This window comes from Corvus kubaryi, unplaced genomic scaffold, assembly GCF_017639235.1.
Source record: "Corvus kubaryi isolate FWS band 111438036 unplaced genomic scaffold, C.kubaryi_AGA036_p1.0 37341, whole genome shotgun sequence".
NCBI lineage: Eukaryota > Metazoa > Chordata > Aves > Passeriformes > Corvidae > Corvus > Corvus kubaryi.
In genome coordinates, this window is record NW_024581112.1 from 11,228,544 (window position 1) to 11,250,185 (window position 21,642).

The window sequence follows — 21,642 nt, forward strand, 5'->3', positions numbered from 1 at the left end:
TACCACTGCTTGCCTGCCTGTCCCTTTACACTCATCTAAAGGATCTTTGAACCTTTCAGCCACTTTCACACAATTTGAAAAATGGGGAGAAATTTCAAACTTTTGTGAGGTTTGGTGGTTTTCACAATGGCACACAGGAACAGTCTGAAACTGTTGTGGATGAAGCTGCATTGTGAGAACAATCTGAGCACTACAGGGACCTGTTAGAAGCACGTACGGGGAACGGGGGTTAATTTTGCATTAGGGGGTCTTTATGCATGTTTAAGTTGACAAAGTCCTTAGTAGAATTGCAGTGCAAATAAAAGTTGCAGCACCACCAAGCCTTTGGAATACGGACAGCTTCACAGTCCAGTGTTACTGCAGGATGCTGCCATTGGAGGCAAAGGACAAAAACCATACCCTTTTCACTTAAAGACATTCTTTATTCAATCTTTTTTATATACAATATTATTTTTTAATCTGTAAAAAGTACATATGCAGGATTCCAGGTCAGAGGCAGAAGATTTCCACATCAGAAGATAGACTTTCGCCCTTTTTTTATTTTGGAGGAAAAAATAATCTGTCAGTTTTAGACAAAGCAAGAATAAAGGCAGAATGCAAATCCAACTTCCACCAAGCGATTAGGATTAAAGGCAACAATTCACTGTAACAGGTCAGGCTGTCTCCTCCAACATTGGTGGCTCCCAACTTTCCTGGGCAATTACAGAGCAGTTTGTTAGAAGGTGCTGACAGCTGAAGCAGCTCGTGCTTATCATCTCTGCTACAGTTGGACGCACACAACTTGCAAAAGAGCCTGGGTTTCCTCTTTGTATGGCAACTCCAACTCTTGAGTCAGAAGACTGTTTCTCAAAATTCAAGGAATTCAAGAGGGATGTCTTACTCAGGGTGAACGGATCTCCCAACTACAGTATGGATCAAGAGCTTGCTTTCATTTTTCTCTGGTATCAAGAAGCCTGTTTCTTATTTGTCCCCTTATAAACACGGACTAGGCTTAATAGTGTAAATATCAGGCTCAATTTTCTAAAAGCCTGCTCCTAGAGCCCTTAAAACGTAGACTGCCTCACCATCTTCTGTGGGTGCCATCACACTGTTGATTCTTTCAGTGTTCATGCTGTCAACCTCTTCTCCATTCACACTGAGGAGAGTCACGTTTTGAAGGTTTGGAATGGCATTTTCCCATGGACAGAAGAGGGGATCATAAACGACAGCCCAATGGGCTTTGCTTAGGGGGTGCACCTCTAACCTTAAAGGATGGTATTACAGGGAATGTGTAATTACTGTCACTTATCAGAACGCAGGCAACATTCAAATCTTGTAAAATACTGGGTGGGAATATGTCAGTGCTTGGGAGCTAGAACACAGTGATCCACAAATTTGGAGCAGGCAGATGAAAGAACAGCAAAGGTGTGACTGGCACATGGAACTACTTGCTTTTCCTTATGCTCCAGGGCACTTGCTATTTTCTATACTTTTCTTGAACATTCCCTTTTAAGGGCTATATTGTGCAGCAAAATTAACACTCAGAGTATCATTCAAGGGTTTTGTTTTTATTTAGAGGACAAAGCTAAGAAGTTGACTTCTTGACTGCAGGACACACACAGCTCCGGGGTTGTTAATGGAAGCTGCAGAAATCTGGCCTCTTTGAAAAGTCAAGCTCTAACTGTTAAAAAAAAATTTACTGTTGGCAGATCCTGACCAACAGGCAAGTTTGAGGCTTGGAATAAGAAAAGAACCATACATCCTTGTTTTGACTGCATGCAAACAGGAAACAGACAATTCTGGGATTTCCAGGCTCTTGCCCAAATCCAGTGTGCCAAAAATGTGCATGATTTTGGTTTTTATTTTATTCTGTAAGGGGAGAGGGTATTGTAGAAATTGTAAAATGGGACAGCTACCTAAACAAAATGAGGATTGTTTTGTTAGAGAGTACAGTGCAAGACTCAGAAACAGCTAGGACTAAAAAGTCTTTTTTGTGCTTAAATTTACACTCTTATCTTCAAGAAAGTAAGACAGCAGCAACAGAATGAAAATGGCAATATTCACTGTACCTTATGTACCCAGAGGGAAAACAGTCTGAACTTTGGGTTGCACATACTGCCATTTTGTAGATCAGAACCTACTTTTCTGTGAAGGACTCAGAACGAGGGCACATCACTTCAGTCAGAAGTTTCAGCATCTGTGGTGCTTGGTAATTAAGCACATACCTCACCCAGAACCCATTACCTCCAAACTCTGCTTGATCTAGGAAATCTCAGGATGAAATTTATGAAAGACACAGCAATTAGTCCTTAAAATGCATTATTTTTGATAGACTCTGCACACCATTAGCTTCTGGAGGAAAAGGATAGTTGGTATTTTAAAGAGTGATGGAGTATGAACTGACTGTTGTTGGGGAAACCGGAAAACGAGACACGAGTCTCCTTTATTTGGTACCTGCTGCTATCTACACAAAGAAATAGAAGTACTGTACATCTGCTTTGAGAAAAACACCATCCCATAACATGAAATGGCTTAGTCCTCAATTCAGGCATCCTTATGGCAGTAAGTTAACCCACTGGGATTCATGGAGAAGTTAAATTTGAAGGGTTCCTCTTTAATTCACAAGAAGGGGATGGAGGAGGAGCAGCAATGATAAGAAGTTTGCTGCTTCTGGGACTCCAGAATTCTGTCCTTGACCTTCCTCTGAACAGACTGGCAGCCATTCTACACCTGCATTTATCAGGAGGTGTACAGGGATGGGTGTATGGGGTGGAAATGCTTCTATTATTTTTAACTCTTTTTTTTTTTTTAACAGAAGAGTTAGCTTTTCCTCTTTCTCCTTTACACCCAGAGAGATTTAGGAGAACAAGGCAATCAAGTGCAGTTTTAAACTAGTAAGAGTTCTCACAGGATCAGAAAAACAATTTGAAAACACAACATAACTGAACTTGGGAAAATGAAAAATTACTAGTTCTTCAGTAAGTCACTGAATAACAATTAGAAAAATAAATTTATGTGGGGCCAGTAATAAGAAGCCATTTATTAAGCTACTTCTAATTTTAAATAAACAATTACTGAAATCAGTACTATTTACTATATCAATTCCTTTGTAAATTCTCAAATTATTCTTAAGATACTGCTGCAAATTACAGTAACAAAGTAACTGGGATTAAGATACAAACATTGAGACTGGAACTTTTTCCAAGCTCCATGTTTTACTTCTCTTAAACTAAAGTAACTGTCTGGAAAAAAGCATCTGATAGCATTTTTACTTAGATCATATGATGATTTCTATGTCTAAGTTAGTGTCACAGACAAATGAAGAATAATTTTAGGGGGAAACTCTACGGTCAGATGTATTATGATATGGAAAAAAGTTTTTTTGTATAAAACTTCATATAAAAACATTTTTGAGGGGAAAAATAGCACTCACTCCCTTTGCTGTAGTCCACTGAAGAGTTCTTCCACTTGCTTCAGTACAAAACCATCATCAAGATTTTTTAAGGACTCAGCCTGTGCACTAATTAGGAGAGAAACCAGCACCTAAAGGCTGTTTTTCAGCAAAGGGGCCAATCACCATGGCAAAAAGATTTGAGAGCTATATAGGAGAATAAAAAGAATAATTTGAGCTGTAAGGGTTCTGAACAACAGTAAAAAGAGATTGAGGAAGACAAAACAGAAAAGACGAAAAATCTGGAAAGATTCAACTTTTTTTAGCAAATAAATGACTGAAAAAGACCCCATTTAAGTAATACTGTCCAGCCAGCCATGAAGTACTTGAAAAAAACCCCATGCAGGTAGCAGCATCATAACTTAATGAAAGAAGAGACTCTTCAGTTTCTTTTCCCAGTCACATGTAAGAGATGTTACGCTGTTTCCAAAGAGCGTGTTGGATTTGTACTGGGGCACCCAGAAGAAAAGCAAGTTTTGTAAAGTAAATCAAAGGCAGTTTTAGGCTTCTGTCAGACACATATATATATATATATATACATATATATATACACACACACACACACACATGTAAGTGTAAAGAAGGTTCTGTGAATAGTCCAAAGAATGAAACTTTTAGGAAAAATCCAGCTTGTGTAGAAAAATACAAAGCAGCAAACTCTTGCTGCTTAGCTTAAGGGGAGCTTCTTTTAGTTCCATATCCAGTATCCTCCTATATAAATCATGAGACTGTTATGCTCATGTTGTCATCTCTGTTTATTTAGATAAAAGAACCAGGACTAAGAAGAGAATGGTTTTTTTCATGTGACATAATTTGGGAGGAAGAGAAACTTAGGCTCCTTCCTACTGCTATGATATACTCCAGACTCTGGCTGAGCTTGCCAAATGAACTAAGCCCACCCTGCTGACAGTGAACTACAAACCAAATGCTTACTAATTGATTTTTCTTTTTGGATAGAAACATTATTTTGAAAAGGGAAAATGAGGAGGCAATACTTTTTGCACTCTAACAGCTTAGAGGCTCTGAGAATGGCTGCCAGTCTGGATAAACAGACACTCCTTAGAAAATTTGGACAGGTACAGAAAGAAATTCAAACCCTGATGCTGCTGGTGCAGTGGTGTTGCTTTTTGTTGTTGCTTTGTTCATGCCATCATAAAAAAAAAAAAAAAGAAAAAGAAAACCTAGGTATTTGGAACCCACCCAATCTGAAGAGGTGACTGTGTGCTGCTCCTTGCAACAGCAAGCAGCAAGTTCCTCTCCCTGGATAGGAAAGCTTCTTCTTCCTTGTGCTGCTGCACTGATATTATCTGTAGATTCCATGTCTTGCCAGGGTTCAAAGCGCGTGAAGTCTCTGTCCTGCAAAAATCACACTCACGTGTTTTGGTCATGTATAAAACAGAACTTTTAACTTATTTATATGTTGAAGAGCTTCGTTTCCCATGCCAATACTTGCTTGACTCGGGGGTCTAGGTTTACCAAGTGTCTGTCTGTCTCCTCTCCTGCTTAAAGTCTCAAGTGGTCCATGTAAACAAAACAGAGCTGAAAACAGTCTCTTTTCCTCTTCATAGAGCTGTTTTTATCGATATGCAGGATTTCCTGACAGTGTGGTGTTGGCTAAATGTAAAACAGGCAGAGGATGAGCTTCTGTGTTAAAAACCCAGTTGTCTAATGGTAGAAGATCATCATTGGAGAAAAGCAGATACAAATACCTGGATACCAAGACAGAGATGAAAAACACGGGTATTAAAGCAGAGCACAGGCAGGCAGGGGCAACAGAGCAGCTTCAGGCCCCACAGTTCAGCACCTACAGCTATATACAAATTACTTGCTTTCAATCTTTGTACAGCACACACACAACCTTCCCTATTACGATGATCTAAAGTCATTGTTATTATGATCAAGCCCTTCAATGAAAAGTTGTTATAAAGACAGCATTTTAATCTTTCCAGGAAACTTGTTTTTCAAGTCTCCTGTCAAAGACTTGCAGTGTAAAATAAACATCAAGACACCAACCACAAGTATTTGGGGGACAGGAGAGCAGAGAAGAAGTTGTCAAAAAACTTTTCTTAATGGAGTAAACCTCTAATCCGAACCAAAGATTTCATAACAGCACAAGAGAAGCTAGTAAACTGTGGCAGATATCTGATTTGTCATCACTGTTCCGGAAGCTGGGTCAGCTTCTGGTGAGAGGAGATGAGACAATAGATTGTGGAGAGGGGTTTTACAGATGTTGTACTTTATAATACAATGCAGAGGACATCAAGGATGTAACAAAATAAGGGTTACTGGACATATGCAGGAAAAAAAGTATTTGATGTTCCTTTTTTCTTAATGCACATTTTTGAATGTGGTTGTGCTGTACTCTGTAGGACATACTGGTAGTAGGGATCTGTCAAAGTTTCCTAACCCAACTGCTAAAACTCAAGACATTTCCCTTGTTACAGAAAACCTGACTGTGTGAGTGCAAGCGCAACAGCGTGGGCGTACAGGATCTCTCAGCTCCTGCTTGCTTTCCTGCCATCCAGAAAAAGACAGCTCTTGCTGCAACCGACAAAGAAAGGGTGTCATTCCCGTTAGTGGACTCTGACACGTCCAGAATGTGCACACTTGTTCTGTTGTTCCTTCGTTCTCTCTCCGTCAGACACTGGCAGTGTCTGCTGCTTGCAGCCATGTGTCACTGCCTGATCAATTCTCCTGCTGCCTTTATTTACCAGCTCTATCCACAATCCAGTCAGTGGGGCTCTACTTTTTCTTTCCTTCCTCATCAATTAACTGTTTACAGATAAAAATTTTTCCAGAGATGATTCAGTTTTGTCACACCTATCTCATCTCTTTCTCCACCCTCTTCATTTGTCTTTGAAGCACCAGGCCCTTCCTTTCCTCAATACTTCTGCCTTGCTCTCTCCTGCTGGAGCTCTCTGAGCTCTTTCTCACCACAGCAGCAATATTTCATCTTACTCAAACTCACCTTCCTCATTTGATTCATGCTTTCCCTTTGAATAACTTAAGCAACCTATTTCTCCATCTTGCTCCTTTCCACTCAACAGGTACCTTCATGCCAGGTACTGCCCAAAACTGTCATAATCTGCGGTGTATCTTCAATGAATTGAAGTATCCAAGCAGCAAAAAAGCGTATTTGGGACAGTTACGAAATTTGAATTTGAGAGGAACAAAGATGCAGAAGTAATCATCAATAGCAGAAAAGATTACAGCAAGTATTCCATAAGACACATTTCATGCCCCTCTTCTGAGGAACATCTGCATTTTCCTCATGACATCACACCCAACCCTTCTGCCTTTATTTTCATTTGGGCTATCTTGCTTGACCTTATGTTCTTTGCTTTATCCCAATGTGAAACCAGTTTCCGGTTTGGCTATGCCAATTGCATCAATGTCGAAACATCTAATATCCAGCTCTTCAGTATACCTTTGTTTTGTCCCACAAGCAGGAAATGCCCCAACCCAAACGTCAGTAAAAATTTCTGAGTTCTCTCCTAGAACTGCCACCTTCTGCAATCCTTGCACTGTAGTATATCCAGTTACTGAATGATGCATCAGTGAATTTTCAGATCTCCTTGTGATTATTTAAGATGCAGACAGGATTCTGGTGATACAGCAAAAGTCAGCCTTGTCACCACAGAAATCCCTTAGGAGCAGATTTCATTCTCCCATTTGGCTTTTATAGGCAGATCAATCAAATAACATTGGGTCCTGGAGAGGTACTGTTTCTCTGACCTGACCTGTTTGAAACTGCTGCCTCTCTCTTTGGGACCATTGCTTTTAGTCCCCAGAAAATGAACTTGAAGAAGTAAGTGAAATAAAATTAAAGAAGACAACAGAGGAGGTAGCAGTGGCTGACTTTCTTTTTATAATGGTAATGCGAGGCAACAAAGTATTGTGATTGCGTAGAGGAATTTGATAAGGAGCCAGCAGAAGGATAGAATAGCCACACTATCCCCTTACACATGATGAACTCAGAGCTCCTTCTTCCCAGTGAAACACGCTGTGATGCCTAAATTAGGCACAAGAACTGCCATTTTCAGGACCTGCTTTCTCCCTGTTCCATTTTGTGCTCCTAATACTCAAAATCACTCTTTGCTTCCATCAGCTACCTGTGGAGCCACTATATTCTTCTAGAATTTAGATGAGAGCTTTCACAGAAAGATGCAGGAATGAAAAGGACTTACTTCAAAGTTTCAGCAAGGAAAAAGCTCTGCTGTACATCGTCATATGTAGGAGATGAGGAATAGACATCCTTGACACCAGAAAAGCCACCACTAACTCGGCAATACTTCTCAATTGCCTGCAAAAAGGAAGGGAAAAGACACACAGAATTTAATTGTAGAACAAAATTTGGAAACTGTAAAGCATCAGGCTTGATCAACAAAGAAGGTGGTTCTTTTCACATTGCATTATTCTGCCGTGAATCTCTTTGTTGGAGGATGCTATGGACATTAACAGTTTATGCTGAAAAGAATAAAAACCAGACTGGACACATACAGAAGTAGCATTCTTCCAGGGTTATTAATAACACCACATATGGCAAACTGCTACATGCTAAGAAAGTATTCTGGGGAAGAACCCTTTCCTTCCTGGGTTTTACTGTTGGCTGATATTGATGACATGACAAGGACTCCATAGACTTTTTCTCTGAGCTCATACAGCTCCTCGTAAGTAACACCGAGTGGAACATCCATCACTCAAATCAATGCAATATGGGCTATGACGTGCACAGGAAGTAACAAACATCCCTGGATTTTGGAGCTGGAAGAGTCTGAAGAGTTACAGGAATTCTTTGACTAGCATCTAGTCACGGAGACTTACTGGAAGTAGAAACAAAATACTGTACTCATCTTTGTGGACTGTTGATTTCATCCTATAAACTCTTCTAGCTGCTGCTTTCTCCCCTCATCTCCCTCTCCTACGTATGCTATTCTCTGTTTCCCCTTTATACAGTTGAAACTCAAGTCAGCTTGTGTGCTGGACTGCAGCAGAGCTCTTTATCTTCAAAGGATGGAGTTTAAATCCATACATCTTCCAAGAAGGAAGGGGCCAATGGATTCCCCCTGCCCCCCAGCTCCAACACAGTACTGTGAAAAGCACAATGGAAGAGGAGGAGACTGGAAAGAAAGCATTAGCAGCTCGGAGCACCTCTCACCTACACTTTCATTATTCCACTCGCACACACGACCTTACAGCACACAAGGATATCAGCCATTAAAACTGGCTCCGAAGAAACGACTCTGAAATGATTCACAGGTTATTTGTGCTTCCCTGCTGCTTTGACTGTGCTTCCTCAGCAGACACCAACTCTTTTAATAGATTCATGCAGGGACAGAAAAGAAGCAGGGATGAAGGAAAATGTTTGTCTCAGGATGCCTGTCATTACCAATGACTGAACGTAGCTACCTGTAGTTCAGTAATCTATGGTTCAGCCTGATAGCCTGTGTGAAGCTCCTCTCCACATGGTGCTTTAGGCCCAGATTTTTGTTAATTTTGATTTTTGCTAGTTATACTCAACAGAAGCTGAGGGGAGTCAAGGCAGGGGAGCAAATAAGTTTTGAATGATGCCCTTTTTATGCACAGAAAACAGATTCAATCAGAACTAACTCTTCAAGGACCTCACTATCGCCTTTGCATATTAGAAATACTGGGAGACAAAGAAGAATTTTCCACTGGACAAATGCACAAATAATGTCAGCAGATGCTGTCACTGAAATTGGGAGGAAAAGCAGAAAGTTGAGCAAGATACTCAGGAAAGTAAGTCACAGAGCAGTAGTACTACAGCTGACCTCCTCCTAGAATACACTCTTGCCCTGTGGAAATGTGAGACTGTTCATGAACTGAAGAATAATCCAGACTGTACAAAGTTCTTTCAAATTTCTGAAAAGCAAGGTTTTTAGAAAAGCAACTGGAGAGACTGACAAAAGGATTTTATTGGAATGGCTGTGGCTCTAGAGCCTGAGCTTATGCCAAGAAAGGTACAGTCTTTCTTGGCAAAATCTAATTCTTGCTGTAATTCCTTATCTCAAGCACTGCTTCCTCCAAGTTTGGATGGCAACACTCCATTTTTTGTTGGGACTTGAGTCTAAAAGAAGAAAGTGTCTGGATGAATTCTTTTCAGATTTGGTTGCTTGTGCAAGCTAGGGCTACACTGAGACTATTCACATGCTGAGATCTGGGTTGACCAGATTTTCCCTACTGTGAAGAGAAAGGTGTATGTGACACATCTAACCCAACAGCACCAAATGCATGACAATCTCTTTGCATGCTCTTGCACATCAAAAGTAATGCACCTACTACATAGCAGCCAAATAACATCAACAAAACAAAAAACTACAACGCCACCCTCCTCACACAAAATCAAACCAGACCAACCAACCAACAACAACAAAAAGGAAAGAAAAAAATTAATTGCTTAGCCAGCTTCTGAAGAAGTAACACATTTGCATGTTCCTCCCCTACAGCCACTAGGCAGGTGTTACATAAATAAACAAGAGCCAAAGCACTTTTGCTTTATAGGCAGAAAATAAAGTGCCTCCTCTTGCCACTATCCCCTTTTATAATATAGCAGAACATGACCTTGTGTCTGCTCTAAAGCATGGCAAGATGGAGGAGGAAGCCCCAGTGGTTACAACTCCTGCCAGAATTTTCAGCATGCAGAGCCTGACCATGCAGGTGTTTCTCTGGTGAACCAGTCAGCAACCCTGATGCTGTGTGCCACAGCTTGGACAGGAGAAACCTGCTAGTGACTGTGGCAAAATGAAAACAAGGAATAAATGGTACCACTGTTAGGACACCATCTCCTTCCTCCAGAAGAATTAAATCCTCAAGTCAGTGTAAGAGACAAAACTTGCTTATTTTGGAAACTGTAGTTAATGGACAGCACTGAGATCCTGCTCTGTGCTGCAAAGGTCTCATGCTTGGCTAACTAAGTGCAACACTGGTGAAGCCAGCAGGCCTGCAAGCTTGGAGAAAGAAAATGTATGATCTATATTAACTTTTTTTTCCTTACAATTACCAAGTAACCTTGTATCTTCAGAAATTTTTCCTTGGGAAGGCAGACTCATGCTCAGAATAGGCAAAGGATTTACCCTAGCTGATCAGAGCTCTACACAGTACAGGTAGTAATGAACTGTACAGGAAAAAAAGCCTCTGAAAGATTGCTATAGAGCTATTCATCCAAACAGAAAATTTTAAAATACAAACAAATAATTGACCTTGATTCAGAGGTGTACAGAACTTCAGGACACTGGCTGAAAAGCCTGGTGTCATAGACAAGCTGCTTAAATGCTACTTGAAAATTTCAGTGTTCTGTCTTCACACAGACCTCAGAGTATTTGGTGTAGTGGCATTGGATTTGCCACCTGGATACACTTTCAATCCAAAGTTGAAGACCAGTCTCCCCGATAAAAACAACGCTAAATTTATTGCACCCCAGAATACAGGGAAGCTCCAAGATGACTGGAAGGGTATTAAGGTAATGCTACCATTATGAGGCACTGGCAAACTGAATAATTTTAGGATGGCATACCTGATGTTAGTTCCAATCAATTACAGAAACACATGGAAAAATATAGAAGAATTAGAGGATAATTTACACCAATCAGCATCTATCTTGGTCACAAGCTTGATTTAATTCCTTGAGAGCTACAAATTTGACAAATAAAGATAACTGCAGAGCTGTAATATAAGCTTAAAAGCTTCTAAGGCAATTGACAGGGTACTTTAACATGTTATGGGAAGACAAGGCAGCACTATACTATATCAATATAATTCAATTTAAAACTGACTGACAGTGCTCTAAGAAGGAACTGGCAATGCAAAATCATCACAAAATAGAGCTGCTTCTCACAGAGATCCACAAGGAGCAGTCTGAAGTTTTATCAATCGCTGCAACACTGCTGCTGGCTAAAATGACATACGTAAATAACAGCAGACAGTGTAATCTGCTGGTAACTGGGTGCCAGACAAAATGAGTTTCATAAAACCAGGCACATACTTCTAAATCTAGTCATCAAGACTGTGTAACTGCAGATCCAGGCTAGCCTGGAAGGTAGAGACAACCTCTGGAACACAGAGACACTTCAAAGACTTCCATGGCCATGTAAGAATTCAGTCTGAGTTCCTGACATTGTGGCAGATGCACGCACAGGGACAGTAAACAGGGACACGGTAGCAGGGACACAGTTTTATTTTTGCACAGGCTGAATTTTTTTTTTTGCTGAACTCAAAACTGGAGTATGCAATTCTAGAATTCATTTTTATGGAAGGATGATGAACTAATGTAGGTTCAGGTATTTGGACAAAATGTTTTACAGTGAGAGACAATACAATTTGTTTAGTATCTTCAGTAGAGTCAGTAGCAAGCTTATGACAATCTATGAAAACCCTTTGGAAAGAAAACATGGGAGAAAAGACATTTTAAAATGGCATAGGAAGTCATAGGAAAATCCAGTGATTGAGAGCTGAAACTAGGCAAATTCAAACGGGAAATAAAACATGTTTTTTTTAACAGCAAGAGTAAATAAATAATGGAACAAACTACAAGAAGTAGTGGATTTTCTAGTTTCCTTTATTCAAGTACCAAATAGAACAGGAAAATATTCAACAGTGCGCTCCTGTCAAATACACGTGTCACTACTCAAAAGTGACACAAAGTGAAATTTCAGTGCCTGTAACATACAGGGAGGTCAACGTGAACCTAAGTTCCTTGGAAATAAAATTTGATGTGCCTCTAGATTGGACCCCAGCTCCCTCAGTTTCTTTGAGGGTGTTTTTTGTGGCATATGTGACTTTTCTTGACTGTGCCAACAACATACCCATAAAAACTGTGCCAGTTTCTTCACCAGCTGTCATACTCACAGCTTCTAACCCATGAAACTGTGAAACCATATTTCTTTTACCTCCAGCCTATGTCTGGCTCTTTTCTGTCTACTGTAATTCACTAAGTAGAATCACAGAATGGTTTGGGTTGGAAAGGACCTCAAAGATCATCTAGTTCCAACCTCACTGCCATGGGCAGGGATGCCACTCACTAGACTAGGTTGCTCAGGGCTCCATCCAACCTGGCCTTGAACACTTACATCCACAGCTTCTCCAGGCAACCTTTTCCAGTGCTTCACCAGCCTCTCAGTAAAGAACTTCTTCCTAACATCCAATATAAATCTGTCCTTTTCAGTTTAAAACCATTGCCTCTTGACCTGTCACTATATGCCCATATAAAAACACCATCTCACTTCTTTTAATAAGCCCCCTTTAGGTACTAGAAGGCTGCAGTGAGCTCTCCCTGTGGGCTTCCCTTCCCCAGGCTGAACAATCTCAGCTCTCTCAGCCTGTCTTTGTAGGAGAAGTGCTCCCATCCTTGGATCACATTTGTGTCCCTGCCTGGAACTGCTCTAACAGGTCCATGTCCTTCTTGTGCTGAGGACCCAAGATCTGGATGCAGGTGAGGTCTCATGAGGGCAGAGAGCTACAGGTCTGTCCACTCCATCTTACTATCAATCCTCAATTTGCCTGAAGTTAGCCCGAGCTTCAGGTCTTGTCTACTATTTTCACTGTTAGTAGAAGCTCTGACGAACTGAGCAGCCTCTGTGGTGCAATCCTGCTTAGTGAGATACACAAGTCCACAGCAAACAGTTGAACCCTTCATTCACACAGCTCAGATTAGTAATTGGCTTTACATGCCTATTGTGAAGTGGTGGCTCTTACTACTTTCAAATAATTAGCCTAAAAAGGATTTTAGTCATTTTCTGTATTTACCCTGAGTATCCTGCATGCATATTTCTGTAATACTTCAGCCAGCCCTCCAGCACACCATCATCCAATTTGACTGGCCCAATACAATTGAGATGAATGTTGTCTCTTGTGCTAAGTATAGTATTAGGGAGAATTAGCCTTTTTTTCGTTAGGAAAGAGATAGAGACCCTGTCACAGGGATTTATGATCACTGAAGGAATGTAAGATTGAACTTCCTGTTTTTTCCTCCACAGATACTGGATTTGGAGAGATGTAACAAAACATGCCTTGGAAAAAGCATAGCTTTTGCATTAAAGTGCCTAAGTTTTGCCAAAAAATATAGGTAATAAATCCAAGTATGTTTCAGAGGTTGGAAGGCAAAAGGAAGACAAATTCAGACAGTGTCGTACAATAGCAGTAAGCCAACTGCTCTGCGTGTCACACCAGATTCTTCTCTATTTATAAGTGACAGAATAAACACAGCCAGAGCTGTGTGTGACAGGAAAGAAGGAAAAGTAGTGAGTAGGTGTGAGGAATAAACACAAGAACTTATTATCTACATGCAATGAACAGAAAACCCTGAGGAACAAAAAGCTTCAAGCTTCTGTGTCAGTATGATGGTGGGGTAAGAAAATTCCTAATTGTGGGAAGGAGGGGTTTGCAAAACCATTTATGAAGAAGTCAAAAATATTTTATGGCTATGTTCAATAAAGAAATCTTTTATCAAGGAAACAAGCAGAAGAAGTCTGTAAGGACAGAGGCAATTAAGCACATGGGCTGCTTGATTTACAGCTTCGACGGAGGTTGACAGAAGGATAAAATAAAATCCTACCCCACACACAGAGAAAATTGGAGGCAGGGGAGGAGGAAGGGAGGGTTTGTTATGAAAGCATTAATGAGGACCAAGATAATGAAAGCAAATGAAAAAACTGAACAAAATGCAATTAAAAGATATGCTTTGCAGTGTGCTTAAGAGACCGATCCTGGCCTGAAAATCTTTATATTTGTAAATTCTTTAACCTATTACAAAGGACCTGACCTCAGTTTGAATCATCCAGCGATAGCTTCTGAAAGGAGCTGGTGTTAGATCAGCAAGCATTTGTAGTATCTACACAGGCTAGGAGTAGGTTATGAACTTTGTCATATTAGAAACATGCATAGTTTGGGGAGGGGGATGATGAGACTCAATGTTCAATGTTTCGGAGACAGCGGCAATGCATTCTGGAATACAAATGCTACAAATGTGGAACCTGTCTCCAGAACAATGTAATTCTGGTTGGAACGAAACAGACTAAAAGGCAAAACTGCACTGAGTTGCAGCCTTAAAATACTTGGTCTCTTCTATGTGGTTGCAGCTGTGCTGAGAGATGGATAGGAATGAGCTCGGCTAAATATTCTGAACCTGTCTTAACTATCTTCCACCCAATAAATACAGGCATCTCAGAAGATCTCTTCCTACTTTTTCCTGGTCTCTTGCTTCTGGGCCAAAACTGAGTTTCAGCCACAGAATAAACTTATCCAGACTCCTGGTTTGTCTCTTCCTTTGCTCCTCCCTCATCTCCTTTGGCTGTAGTCAAAATATTTCATTACTGTCTTGTTATCTTTAATGCTTATTCTCATCTCTGAAACTGGTTTTGAGCTGTTTCCAAAGACTGCTGGAGTGATAGCAGGGAAGTGGAGGAACTCTCAGGGGCTGTGGACTACTGATAACAGTAGGAGTCATGACTAGCGGGTTCTATTTCCATGTCTAAAACTCACGAGCTGTGCTGAATGTACCTCTCAGCTGAGCACCTGACTCAGCAGATGTCAAACAGCAACAACTATGTGCACCCTCATATGTACCCCAGTTTTCAGGAACCTGTTGAAAATCAATTACAGTTGAAGTGTTTCAGAACCATGAGACTGAAGTGGCTTCAAAGGGAAAATGCACGGAATTAAGTTACTGACGACAATTAATAGTTACCTGTGTTGCCTCCCAGCCCCACTGCCTGTACTTGGGATCGTGGGTGAATCTCCACATATACCAGTAGGTCTCAATCACCTCTGGCCTTAGGATGTAATACTTCTCATTTTGCCGTACTGCCACCGCCTCCACGCCACCATCAAATTTGAACGCTTCCGGGCCCAGCTTTAGTGCTGCAGAGGAAACAAACAACAAAAAAGTAAGAAAAAATTTATTCCAAACCAATCTTTGCGTGAAGGATGGGTAGGAGACTGCTATATGCCAAACTTGTTAAAAAAACAGAAACTAGCCTGTCGTTAAGCAGTCTCATAAATATTTCCTACTGTTGAGAACTACAATTTTTCTTATTTATCCAATAATTTATCCAATTCCTGTGAGAAAACTACCTATTTTGACAGGACTACAATAATCCTCTTGAAAACTAATGAAACACTAAGAATATAAACACACGAACACATTCAATTTTAGCATAAAATTGAAGTGACCGACATCAGTTCTTTACAAGCAAAACACAAAAAGAAAAGAACGGTCAACACAGGTTTTGATGTTGTCCTTTGATCCCACCCAGCACAGCAGGAAAAGATCTTGCAACTAAACCAAGTAGCATCATCCCAAATAATCTGTATCTTTATCCAAACTGTTGGTTTAAGGACATGCTGTCAGGCCACTGTAAGTGATATACTGTGATCTTCAAGTAAAGGGCTTACAACTGGCAATGAAGTCTTAACTACACCTGAAAATAAATCTCTGAACTAAGAGATTCACTATTTAAGCCCCTAAAGGAACCTGTAAAGGCCCTGTGCTGGCACCTGGAAGACTACTCATGTAAGAACAACACACCTGTAGAAAAACTGTCTACAATGTGAAGTTGCAATTACACATATTTTGTATTAGACAGCTGCACATTAGTCCTCAAATTTAACATTAATAATGTACTCTTATCTACAGCTGCACCTCACCATTTGTTTTGGCAGAGAATTTTTAAGGCACTGAACTCTGAAGCTGCACTCAAGCTTTAAAAATTATCAAAGCAATTAATCATGTAATTCCTATGGGCTAGAGGTTCAAATTAACCATGGTCTCATGGGTCTGGAAGGGAAACCTTAGAATACTATAAAGAAAAATACGAGCAACTCTCAGTGCATGCCCCAACAGAAAATCTCCAAAAATGTTCCTTAATCTTTTTGTTTTCAAGGGACTATGGCTCTGGATGCCAAAAGAAAAAGCATCACTCTGCTTCAGCCACATGAATGGTAAGGGAAACTCCATCAAGAAATGTTTATTTTACTTCTTTCAAAATAGGCCAGTTTTATCAGTTTCAGTTAAAAAATTAAACAAATCTCACTATAAAATGGAGGAGATCAGATACAGCATTCTACCTATCCAAAATTCTGAATATAAGAATGGTCATAGTGAACCAGATGGAATTTTGTCTGCTCCAGAATAACATCTCCAACAATGGCCAAAATCAAACATGGATGGGCACGTGGAAGCGCCCATCAAGTATATGAGATACCTTTTCCCATCTTTTCTACCAGCCTCTAATGTTTTTGAGCTCAAGACTTCTCCCAAACTAGACATACTTTTTTAGGTGGTCAGTAATTCTTAATAGATTGATTTCCCAAGTACTTATCTGGTGCTTCCTTAAATCTGTGTAAGCCTTGAGCATCCAAAACAACCTCTGCTAAGGAGTTCCACATCTCTAACACCTATTAGATGCAGAACCACTCTCCAGTCCCTGTGCAATTCTGCAAATCTGCTGAATCGTACCTAGAATGTTCCTTTTCCACCCTGAATAATACTATCCAATTTAGTTGTGCCTTGAATGGAAACTGTTCCATGCCCTTAGTTAATCTTCTTGCCTTTCTCTGCAACTCTTCCAATTCTACTATATCCTTTGTAAAATGAGAGGACCAGCCTGAATAGAGCAAACAAAAGTGCGGACAAGATTAATACAGTGACATAACGACATTTTCTATTTTGCTCTTTCTCATTTTGTTTTTCCTGAGTGTTACTGAGTTGACATTTTCATAATCTTAAGAGCAATTTCCTGAATTGCAATGGTCAGTTAACACTCATCATCTAATATGAGTTTAGGAATAATTTTTTCATAGGTGCCTCACTTTGCATTTAACTACACTGAATTTAATTTAGTAATTTATTATGCAATTACTCATAAGGTCCTTGTGTAGCGCTTTTTTTTGCTATTATCAGCACACTTACCTTACTGTTCCTGCCCTTTCCTCATCATTTATATATGTGTATGTTTTATTTATATATAACACATATTAAAATATGAAATGGAAATATACATAATGTGTATAAATACAGTATACATTTTATACACCTATAAACATATGTGTAAATATATATCAAATATTTCAGAGTACCACTGGTTAACCAGCATTTATCCATTGCAAGAGTGGACTATTTACCTCTATCCTGTTTTCTATATTATGCCTATTTTATTCCTCCGTACAGGTACTTGCTGCTTAGATAGTAACTGCTTAATGTCCCTAATTGGCCTTGGTAAAATACTTGTGAAAAAGCTGTTTAGAAATCAGGGAAACACAATAGCTATGTTAGTCTTATCCACCAAAGAAGCTGGATTTCAGGCAGTTCTGGTGACCACCACCTACAGAAATTGTGATGTCTTCTCTTGCTTTGTAGCCTGCTCATGCATTAAATCTTTAGTTATTTACTCACACCCACTGTTAATACTATTGGGCACTACAAGAAATTAAACTACCCAAGGATGGGTGACCTCTGCACATTGTGATGATTTCACCGAACCCTTATCTGAAACCAAGGATGTAAAATTAATCACAGCACTTCTACTAATAGTCGACTAAAGAAAAGAAGCTATTATGGGCACAGTACCTTTCAGGGGCCATTCTTCTAAGCCAAGAACCATCTAAGGCCATTTTACAATGCTATAGTGCTCACAATATAATCCAGATATTTTCATATTAATAGCGCTGGTAGGTTATAGTCTAGGCAGGGAGAGCAGATGAGAAACAATTTCATACAAGTGCAAAACTGCAAAGCTAAACTAGCACCATTTTAAAAGATTTTAACTGACACAAAGTTGACTTCAATGAGAGCTGTATTTAGCACTGCCAAAAAAAAGGACAAATCCTTATACTTTTTGATAAATATATTTCTAATTTTAGAAATATTTTTGAAAACATTGTTTAATGTTTTGTATGTTCCTTTAATTTAATAAATTTCCTGAAAGTAAGAAAGGATTCATAATTGTAATAATACTTGCTAGGCTCTAACTGATACAAAATAGGAGGAAGAGAACCTCCAAGGTACTTCTGTTTGAGACTCCAAACCATTGCTATTTCATACTTCTCACAAAAACATGTAATTATTCTCGTTTCTTCAGCTTTGCCTGTTTAGCTGCTTACTGAGAGTCTTGGGACAGAGATAGCATCTACTCACAGCCTTGCATATGTCTCAACTGAATTCTTAGTCATCTGGCTTATTCTGCACTAGAATTGTCACACATACCAGCTAAAGCTGTACCACGATTCTGAGGACAGCTCTTGTCAAGAAACTTAAAGAAGTGCAAAAAATTTCAACCTAAAATAAGCTCTCTGTAGTCAGTCAATACTTTACACACTATCAGCTAATGGCTAGGAAAATTCTTATGCACAAGGGATGGTATAATGTACTAAAAATACTGTGCGCTATACATCATCACACAATGCCGTTATACAGATAATTTTGCTTATTTATCTAGCCTCCGCAATACCTATGAAAGCTGATTATTCAGACTGATTTACTAGTGATCTTTCTATTCTTTCAATTTCATTGGACTTCTTTCTTGTTGCCATTTACAAATTTCGCATTGCCAATTATTTTATGCCTGTGCCATGTTTCTCAGTGGTGCACGTTAAGCATGAAAACAAAGAACTATTCCCCAGAAACTGGAACACCTCAAGATGTGCAGTACTCACATAAGCTTAAACATCAAGAAACCTTGCACCATGAGCACATGAAGCTGTATTTTTGTATCCTTACTTGGGCCCACTGACAGCATTATGATTTCTTGTGCTGCTACATGGGCATACAGATCAGAACATGCTTTCTATCTTTGTTTTTCTCAATATTCTCTCCAAACTGAGAGCACACTGGACTACAGAAAAATCCTGAAACCTCCTGTCATAGGACTGGAGATTGAGGATGGCTGCAGCATTAATCTATTGATAGTTTATGGTACAAAAAAATAGTAGAGTAAGTAGGAAGCAGAGGCATGTCTAGATTACACATCATAAGACTATTCTGGTTACAGTTAAGTTTTCTAATTGACCATCAATAACCCTTTTCGAATCCTTGGTGTTTCTAAGGGGTGTCACATGCATTCCCAATTTCCTGAAGAGGGGAAGAGCCTTGGGGGAGCTTTCATGCTGTCTAGTTCAATCCTGGAAACACAAATCCCTTGCTCAGAGGCAGACCAGAACCACGACTACACCCCCTGCCTTCACCTTCCAAAGACCACCAGCTTCCTCCAGCTGTTGAATTAGAAAGGCATCCTTTGAGGAGCGCTACAGACTGACCTTCAGCTTAAGCAGAATCTACAGGGGTTTTCACAGAGCCATGGCAAGGGCCCAAGCTTCTCACAACATACCTAGTCACTTCTCCAGCCTCTGACTCTGGAGTCTAAGGTCTTCTCTCAGATATTCCTGGAGAACACTGATAGGTGACTCAGATTATCAGCAAGACTATGTCCCTGCATAAACTTCTCAATTACATGGCAGTGATGCCAGTTGCCACTGGGACATAACCCACAAGAAAATACATCAGGAATAATTTCAAGGACTTTCCAGCTTCTCTGTACTAGTCAGCACTGAAATAACCAGCTTTCTGAAACATCAGGGTTTTTTTTAACAGGCTTTCAAACCTGCAATATGTCAACAGGTTGATGACAGTTGGCAATATAATGCCCTCATTTTCCGGAAATGCTTTTATTCTGTAAAATTCTGTTTCAATTTTGCTGAGACTCATGCTCAGCTATGGAAATTTAGGTTGCTTCACAAAGCGGTATTTTCATAATAAAGCATTACATCACCAGCTACATACTGTAGTTTATTATGAGCAACTGTGGGATGACACAGGAAAGGGCATCTCTGCTGGTTTATAAAGAAAGAGCTGCCTATCCCTTGCACTCAGTCTCAGCACCCTTCTCTGTCCTCTGGGGATGCCAAACAGGGCAAGTTCTCTCAAATCTGTAGGAGAAAGAGATCAGGCAATCCTCTTCCCCTGCTGAACCATAAACCTGTTAGCTGAACCAGGATGACTGTCTGCCCTCTTAAAGATGTTTTTTCTGCCATCAGCCAGTTCTGTCATTAAAGTGTACACCTACATCTCAAATACTGCTGTTAAAACAGAATGAAGAAATTGACATTTGGCACATATAAGTTCTTAATTTTCTTTGAAAAATCAGTCCAGAAAACTAAAACCAAAACATCCAAACACAAACAATCCACATTCCTGGGACTGCATGACTGAACAAAAGAAAATGAGGGCACTGTAAATATATAGCTCTCTGTACAGCTTTCAGTCTTTCTTGCTCATGTGTTCTTATGCAGTCATTAAATATGTAATCAAAAAATTTATCTCCCCCATCTTTTGACTTATTTAGGGTACAGAATAAACATCTGAAGGAATAAAATTAGGTCTGCTCAAACAACTGTAAATTTAACATTGCTTATTTTTAAATGTCAAATTAAACATTTAAATGCATTTTTTCAGAATGCAACAATAGCTACTATGTCCCACCTTTCTTCTTAAGCATACTCATATTTTTTTCTTTTCCTTTTTTAAATGCTGTTGCTACCCAAACGAAATTATCGCTTGTGTGACTGAATTATTTAAAAAGACAGGCAACTATACAACGATACAATGTAATCCTGTGAATAAATACATGAATTCTCATCTTAAAACTGCTTTCGTTTTAGTTACCATTATTTCTACTGGGGAGGTATTTCAGAAGCTCACTTCTCTGATGGCTATGCAAAACCATTTCCAATTTCCAACCTACATTTATTCACAGCAAGCTTAAAAATCTTGCTCTTGTTACAACTGTGTTCTTTTATGTCTTAAAATAACTATTTCTCTTCAGTGTTTACCCCTTGAGATGGCAATAAATTTTTTCCTTTCTTCAGTATTATTTTTCTAGCCTGAGCAGACCAATCTCTCATATTTTCCCCACTGTAACGTAAAAGCTCTGTCGCTCTATTCATTCTGTTGTTCCTTTTCTGCATTTGTTCTGCTAGAAATTCAGATTTATACCGAGTATTCTGGGTGACAAATTACACGTCTTCTAAGGCAGTCTTAATATTATCTAATCTCTGCTGAAAATTCTTCATCTGATACAGACCAGGACATTTTTCAACTCACATTCAGACAAAGAGCTCCTGACTTTTTCTAGTGAACTTCTTATTTCTGATAGTCCAGTTCTCAAGATCTTCCTGCTTACTGTTCTGAGACTCTTCCATTTTAA

General features: G+C 39.6%; 1 protein-coding gene across 1 annotated transcript in view; it reads right to left on the reverse strand.

Annotated features, from left to right (window-relative positions):
- Positions 1-401: 401 nt before the first annotated feature.
- Positions 402-21,642, reverse strand: part of MAN1A2 (mannosidase alpha class 1A member 2) — a 106,248-nt gene continuing 85,007 nt past the window's right edge. The window contains exons 10-12 of the mRNA XM_042031400.1: positions 15,132-15,304; positions 7,618-7,733; positions 402-5,139 (exon numbers count right to left, since the gene is read on the reverse strand). Coding sequence (XP_041887334.1) covers positions 5,007-5,139; positions 7,618-7,733; positions 15,132-15,304 — 422 coding nt within the window. The 3' untranslated portion in view covers positions 402-5,006. The remainder of the gene's footprint in view (positions 5,140-7,617; positions 7,734-15,131; positions 15,305-21,642) is intronic.